This window comes from Miniopterus schreibersii (assembly GCF_964146895.1).
Source record: "Miniopterus schreibersii genome assembly, chromosome: 19".
NCBI classification, from domain to species: Eukaryota; Metazoa; Chordata; class Mammalia; order Chiroptera; family Miniopteridae; genus Miniopterus; species Miniopterus schreibersii.
Window position 1 is genome coordinate 5,430,821 of NC_138119.1, and position 7,487 is coordinate 5,438,307.

Below are 7,487 nucleotides of genomic sequence, written 5' to 3' on the forward strand. Positions count from 1 at the left end.
GCGTCTTCTCAGCGGGGAGGCCTACAGGCTATTGCATTTTTAAAAATGTTTTTTGCAGGAATGATTTCTTCCTGCTCCATCTTTCTCCTGTCTTTTCTTTCCTGGCACAAGTGTCCCTTTAGGCCTTGCTGCTCTGCCCCGTGCGCTGCTTCTGCCCTGCCCCCCCACCCCCCTTCCCTCCCTCTGCACTCATCCCTTCCCAAGCGCCTCCTGGCCCAGCCTCCCTTCCTCCCCCCTCCCGTCCATGGTTCCTGCCGCTCCGTCTGTCTGTCTGCTGCTCGCTTTGTCTCCATCACGGTGTCTGTTTCTCACTGTGCCTCTCAGTTTCTCCCCAGCCTCACCCGGAAGGCCAGCTTGTCACTGTCACAGCGCAGTGACTGAGAACTTGCCCGGGGAGTGAGGAGGCAGAGGTGTAACGGGTCTTTCTGCTGAGCCTTTCGCGCAGCCCAGGGAGTGGTCGGAGACTCCTCAAAACCCAAGCCCCCAGCTGTCAGCAAGCGTTTCTGGGCGCCTCTGCCCCTTGGCCGCCGGGTCTGCGCGGGACTGCTCTGCCTGTTTACCGGTGAGGGCAGAGCTCCCCCAGCCTGGGGAAGTCACACCTTCAGCACGCTTCTAGGTGCCATGGGGTCTTCCTTGACAGCTGGGGGTGACAGAACTCACATTTACAAGTTTATGCAAATACACACTGGAGGTCTTTATGGGTCACACACTCTGCTAGGTCCTGGGCGCATGACCTGCCTCATTTGGCCCTCCCAGCCACCCTGCCAGAGAGGCTGGGCAGTGACCGCACTCTGATTACACAGAGGCGGCAAATGAGACTCAAGGAGCAGGCTTGCTCAAGGCAGCCCCAGGCTGGCAGCTGGACACTCAGCCCCGATCCCCTGAAATTCGCGCCCTCAGTGGACCAACCTCCAATCAGCCCCCAGGAGCGCTGCCAAGGACCATAGGCGGCTGTGTTCACCACGGAGCCCTCCCATCCCACCCCATCTCCCCGCCCCAGACCGTGTGCTTATTCCCGACACAATTGTATTTACAGTTGTTTGTGAGAGGGGTCCGAGCCCACCACCACCCAGCGTTCTCTCTGCACACATTTGTTCCCTTCCCTCAAGTCACAAAGGCCAGTCATTCCCACTAATCTTCCCCCTAATTATGGCAATACCATCTGATTGCATAGGCTGATTACACAATTACAGTTTTGCATGCTAATCCCATAATTAAGACAAGCAATAATAACATGGGAAAAATGATGACATTTCCAAGCTCCAAATATGATTCGAGGGCCTGGGAAGGTGCCCCCACTGTCCCCTTGGGGAGGGCAATGGGAGCTCCAGGCACAGAGGATGGGTTGGGTGGTGACCTTATTCAGTTTTCCAGGACACCCCTAATTCTGAAGCTTTTGTCCTCATGGCCCATTGGGACATAAGGATTCTCTAACCCAGGGAGCCTGATTTGGAAAAGTGTGACCCAGCTGCTGTGGCACTCAAAGCCCCTGTCTCAGGGGAACCTGTCTGCAAGTGGCCAATGGCCCTAGGGAGACAGACGGAACCTGAGTTGTGCTTCTAGAAGCCTAGGCCTGACCCGTCATCCCCAGTGGCTGCCAGTGTCCTGAGCAGAGAAGTCTGAATACGAGAGGCTGGTTCTCTGCTTCCCCCACGCCCGGAGCTCTGGCTCCTGGCCCTTCCTCAGAAGTCCCATAGCGTGGGAGAGACTGCAGGCCACTCTCCATCTCTCCTTCCCTTTGGCTCCTTCAGAAGATTACTCAAACCCCCTTCTTCCAGGAAGCCTTCCTGGATTAGCTCTGGGCATCTCCCATGGTATGTCCCCAATCCTGTCCCTCCCACGGTTTGTCCATCACGAGGTCCCCCACAGAGGCTGGGAGTTCCCAGATGGCAGCGGGAAACCTCCTTCACCCTCTGCTCCCTCCACCAGCATGGCGTCGCCGGGTCCTACGCACTGTGTGCACATTTGCAAAGTCTATCTTTCTTCAAACACACCGAGGGAATTAGTTGGCTATTTAAAGAATACTATAGAAGATCCTTTGGTAAAGACTGGGATCACTTTGATTTATTTTTAATGTAATTTTGGATTTTCACCTCTAGGGGCGGAAGGGGGTGAGGGAAAGGCTGTGGGCAGGTTTCTATTTTTCCACAGCCAGCATCCTCCTGCGTGGCTCGGTGAGTCTAAATTTTAATTTCCATTCAACAGACACGCCTTTGAGGCCTCCTGTGCGCCAGGCCCTGTGCTGGAGGCAGGGATATGAGGACGGATGGATGAGACTCTCTCCCCGCCTCCTCGAGCCAGTGAGGGGGACAGACGCGTGCTGGGTGCGTCCACACAGGGATGTTCGAGGGGACTTACGGTTGTACAGAGGGAGGTGGGATTACAGCTGGGTCCTTCCTGCCACAGCCAAAGGGGGTTCCTCAATCAAAGTGAGGCCCAGCCTCTGCCCCGAGTTAACACCATCCGCTTCAATCCTCTTTGCCTTTAGGGTCAAAACCAGCTCCTCAAGTCTGGCCCCCGCAGGCATCCTGGCCAGGCCCTGCCTCCCTCAGCCTTCGCTCCAGCCAGGGGGTGAGAGTGGATGGAAGATTTGGTCTATAAGTTCCGAGCCACAGGGAGCAGTCTGTGCATTTTGGATTTTGCAGATGGTTGGGGAAAGAACAGAAATAAGAAGAGGGCTCTTTTGGTAGGGGAGAGAGAAGCAGGGAGGTGGGGAGGGGCGGCTGGATTGGGCAGCACACGGTAGGTGAGAACATGGGCAAGATGTCCCGGGATTCCTGGTTTGAGAGCTTAGTTTCTCTGGACTAGGATTTGGGTCACCTGCTGAGAGTGAGACCATGGCCATAGGGGAGGGGGAGGGCCAGCTGAGGTTGTGTTGTCCATGGTGTCCCAGGCTGCCAGGTGCTGAGAGAGGGTTAGAGGTTGGAGCGACTCTGGCTGTGGGGAGGGGACATCAGGGCTGGGTGCTGTGGACGGGCAAGGTCTGGAAAGTCCAAGGATGTTGGCAAGTGTCATTCAAGTGTAGTCCAAGCTGGAGGGAGAACGAGCGGGGAGGGGAAGAGGGATGCTGGTCGAGCACAGCAGAGGAGCATGGAGAGCTGAGGAGAGGTGAGGGGACCCCTGGCAAATTCACTCCACCAACTGCGGGACACCTGCAAGGTCTTCTCCACACTCACTCATTCCTAAAATGAGAGAAAAACACCTTCCTCACCTCACCTGTGTCAAATTATATAAAGGACTTGACCCAGGAGACTGTCAGCAAGTTGAACTGGAAACTGCTGCTGCAACAGAAGTTGCTGACCCAACTTGGACCCCTGGGTGCCTGCCTGGTGCCCGGTGCCCAGAGGGCGCTGAGCAAGTGTTCCAGGAGGCAGCACACGGGAGTGGGAAGACTCGAGCTGTGCTGCCCGCTGGCCCAGTGATGAAGCTGAGCCCCATCGTCTCCTGGCAAGTGAAGATGATGACAGAACCCCCCAGAGGCCGTAAGGATGAAATAAGGCAATGAGCATGGAGCAGACGCTGGTGGTGGCCCAGCCCTGTCCCCTCAGTGCTCATGCCCTGAAAGACACGATGGCCTGCTCCTGCCAGCCTCCGCCCAAAGGTTTCCTCTGGTCCCAGGGCCATGTTCTGCACGTGTGCCAACCGCAGGTGCCAAGGAGTCAGTACCCACTAACCAGAGGCAGGACTCGGGCACACAGACCCAGCTTCCTTCCTCCCTGCGGCCGCCCGGTGCCCAGCCAGACTGAAGGCTCCCACTTGCCCACAGGCAACCTGCTCATCAGCGCAGCTGGGGGTTTCCTGCCTTGTCTCACTTCTGCATCCCCTACCCCTGCTCCCTGGGGTCACCTTCCAACTAAATTGTGCCCTGGAATCTCCGTCCCAGGGTCTGCTGCTGGAAATCCCAGCCCGAAAGAGTGTGTCAAGTGCGTGATGGAAGGAAGACACTTGCTAAGTGTCAGGCAGCGGGCTCGCTGGACGGGACGCTCCACGCGGACAGGCAATACCCGCTGGGATACCCCCTCTCCTGGGGGTCCTGGCAGAGCACCCAATACGGTTGTGCCGAATGAATCCATATGGCGTGCTCCCTTCTGCCACCCTGTCCTTTTGGGCCCTCCCGTACCTGATCCTGCTTTCCTCGCTCCCCATCCTCTGCTTCCTTTCTGGAAGCCCCCTTTCCCTCTTCTTCCCTCCTTTCCCCTCTCACAGAGAAAGGAGGTTTTCAGCCCAAAATGCCCCTCTAATGTCCCTGAATCCCTGAAGTCAGAGCCCGCCTGTGGCATTGTGACATCACTGTGCACTGGCCAATGGCTGCCCTCCTGGGCTGGGTCCTTGGCCTTCTGGGGCCACTGCTCTTCATTCATGGGGAGAAGCGAGGCCTCCTGCAGGCCCCTAACCCTCACGGCGGCGGCAGAGCATGGGGCCCCCCTGATTCCGCTCTCCACCTGATGTTCCTCACCGTCAAGCTCCTCCTGGGCCGGAGATGCAGTGTCAAGGTGTCGGGGCAGGAGAGTGTGGCTGCGCTGAAGAAGCTGGTGTCCGAGCGGCTGCAGGTGCCCGAGGAGCAGCAGCACCTGCTCTTCCGTGGCCAGCTTCTGGCAGATGACAAGCGTCTCTGTGACTACTGCATTGGGCCCAACGCCTCCATCAATGTCATCATTCGGCCCCTGGAGAAGACCGAGCCCCAGGAGGCCCTCCAGGCCGGGCCCCTGTGGCACCAGCTGGGCCTGGTCCTCGCCAAACACTTTGGGCCCCAGGACGCCGAGGCAGTGCTGCGGCTGGTGAGGCAGGAGCACCAGGAGGCCCTGCAGAGGATAAGCCTGGGGCACCTGGAGCAGCTGGCACGGGACTTCCTGACCGAGGAGCCACTCGTGGAGCTTGCAGGGGAGAGGGAGCCCGAGGCAGAGGCCTCAGCAACAGGAGACAAGCAGGAGGAGGGGGATGGGGAGGGGAAGGGGGAGGCTGATCGGTAAACCAGCCACCCTACTCTGCATGCTCAAACTCACCCAGCTTCACCACCATCCTGAGGTTGGGGCTGGGGGAGCCCCGGCCTGTCCTGCTCCTGCTCCTGCTCCCAGGCCTGAGGCCTCCTGCTGGCTCTGCGAACCACGGTGCTGGGGCGATGCCATTTGCAAGGGGGATGAGCCTATTATCTCTACATTAAGGGAACTAATAGCCCATTTCCCAGGAAATCTGTGAGCCATAAAAATAAGTGGGCCGTTTTATTTCTTTTGCTCAGAGAAGCTGGCATGAAGGATGGTGTGTGTGTGTGGGGGGGTGCCCTTTATTTTCTCTCGAGTTAGTGGGAGTGTCACTGCTTCTGTCCCCAAGGCGGCAGGGGAGGAGGACTGTGGTCCCAAACTAGAAAAAAAGAAAGTTGTTCTGTCCTTTCGGGACTTGGCTGCCTCCCCCCACTGACCCGCCCTTCCAAGCCCCCCCTCCTGTCCCTCCCCACAAAAGCTGAGCATGAGAGAGGATGCACTAGCACTTAGAATTTAGTGAGAACTTGTTTGTCACGGCTCCTAAAAATAGTGTTACTCAATGCTGCATTTCCCCCCCGTGGGGTGACTGGCTTTGCCCCCTACTGGGTGAACTTGGAGGTGGGGCCCTATTGGGAAGCGGGAGGCAGAGCCAACCCCATGCCCCAGCGATGGGTTCAAATCCTATTCTGCATGGAAAGCCCCAGCTCGTGTCATGGGCTGCCCGCCATGGAGAGAGATCATTCTCTGAGCCCAGGTTCACCTTGTTCCAAAGGTAAGTTTAAACCTGTGCCAGTAAACCAGCGGGAGGCTCCCTGTTTCTGTTTCTGTTGTCACCCCTTGAGGGACGGTGGGAGTGGGGGTGACACTTTCTAAACTGCAGCCCGCAACACCTGTCTCCTACCAGGAAAGGACACACAGGTGCCTATAGGTAACAACTTTGTTCAAGTAGGAGGCGTCTCAGGACAGCCACGCTCCAGGTTTCCAGCTTTGGGCTCCTGTCCTCGGAGCAATCCGGCTTCTCCTAGCTCCATCCTGTGTCACCTGAAGGCCAGCACCCCCAGTCCCCTGGTTCCTGGCAAAATAGTCTTTCTGGTTAGTGTGCTATTTCATCAGTCCTTTATTCTTCCATCACTAAACATGGCTTTTGGTCCTAATCAGTGCTAGGGACTTAGATTGGCAGATGAGGAGGAGCTGTGCCTCCGGAGAGAGCCTGTTAGAAGTGCGCCCCCTGCTGTCCCTGGCTGCACAGTGCAGCGGAGGGGCTGGGAAAGCCCTCACTGTCCTGCCACAGCCCAGGCTTGACATGGGTGATGTGCTGTTACCTAGCGATATCACTTTGGCCCGTGGTCCTGAATGATGGGGCTGGGAATTGTTCGTTAGAATAACAATTCTTGCAGCTATGGGAGAAGGGGGAGTTTACAATGTTCAAGGAGCTCCAGAGAGGCATAGGCCCTTCCCACATTCAGACCGAGGGGATCTTATGAAGGCCCGGACACCAGGAGGAGGTCTGTCCATCATAGCAGGTGGTGATGGCCACATATATTTTGTATGTATGAATGAAATCATTGATAATGAGTCAAGTAAAGTGTTAGGGTCAGTCCAGGAGCTGTGGGAGCACAGGTGAGGAATGGTCCCTCCAATAGTCCCTGAGACTCAGGGAGGCTTCAAGGAGGTGGCATTTGAGCCAGTGAAGGATGGGAAAGGGGGGAAGTTGAAGGGCCCCTGAGGGACTTTTCTTGACACCCAGAGGTTCCCATGTCACACCTGTAGATCTGTCGCTTGGCTCAGCACACTTGGCCTCTGGACTTGCTGGGCGCCTCATGATACCCAGAGACACACGGACACGAAGACACACCCCAGGTGCACAGCCACACACACACAGGCAGCCCCAGGTTTGCAGAAGGCAGCTTTAGGCTCTGCTCCACTCGCAGTGTCTGGTCCAGACCTTACCTTTCGGGGTTTGGGCTGACAGAGCTGAGCTGAGCCACCGGCCCAGGCAGCTCACCCAGAAGTTCCCACGCGGTGGGTTCAAGGGTGGAAAGGAAGACAGCAGAGCCATGCCCAGAACTTTGAGGACCCAGTGCACTTTGCTATGTTCAAGTGATACCTTGTGTGGTCAGGACAGGGCTGTCTATAGGAGATGTAGGGACATGGAAAGGGACACATGGTGCCCACATTTGTGTACTGGGTGTCTGTAGGGCTTTGCAAGGGAGCCTTCTCTGTGTGAACTCTGCAAGGTGGCATGCTGGCCTTCAGAGTCCCTGTCCCAGCTTGGGTCACTCTACCTGTGCCCTGAGCCCGGCCTGGGTGGCTGCCAGCCTGTGGCAGGGGAGTGACCAGAGGGCTGGCTGCCCTGGGGGAGGGTCCTGCACCACCAGCTGCCACTCAGAGACACAGCTGGGTTGAGGACAGCTGCAGGGCGGTGCCCTCTGGAACAGATGGCGCTCCCGCAGGGCTGCCTCGTCCCCTCCTCCCCTCTTGGGTCACCTTCCTCCTTGTCCTGTCTTT

The 7,487-nt window shown here is 57.4% G+C and overlaps 1 protein-coding gene across 1 annotated transcript; it reads left to right on the top strand.

The window, feature by feature from the left end:
• Positions 1-4,445: 4,445 nt before the first annotated feature.
• On the top strand, positions 4,446-4,970 carry UBL4B (ubiquitin like 4B; the record flags this gene model as incomplete). Its single annotated transcript, XM_081121868.1, has 1 exon — positions 4,446-4,970. One exon carries the CDS (start codon positions 4,446-4,448, stop codon positions 4,968-4,970), a length of 525 nt encoding a protein of 174 aa, XP_080977994.1.
• Positions 4,971-7,487: the final 2,517 nt, after the last annotated feature.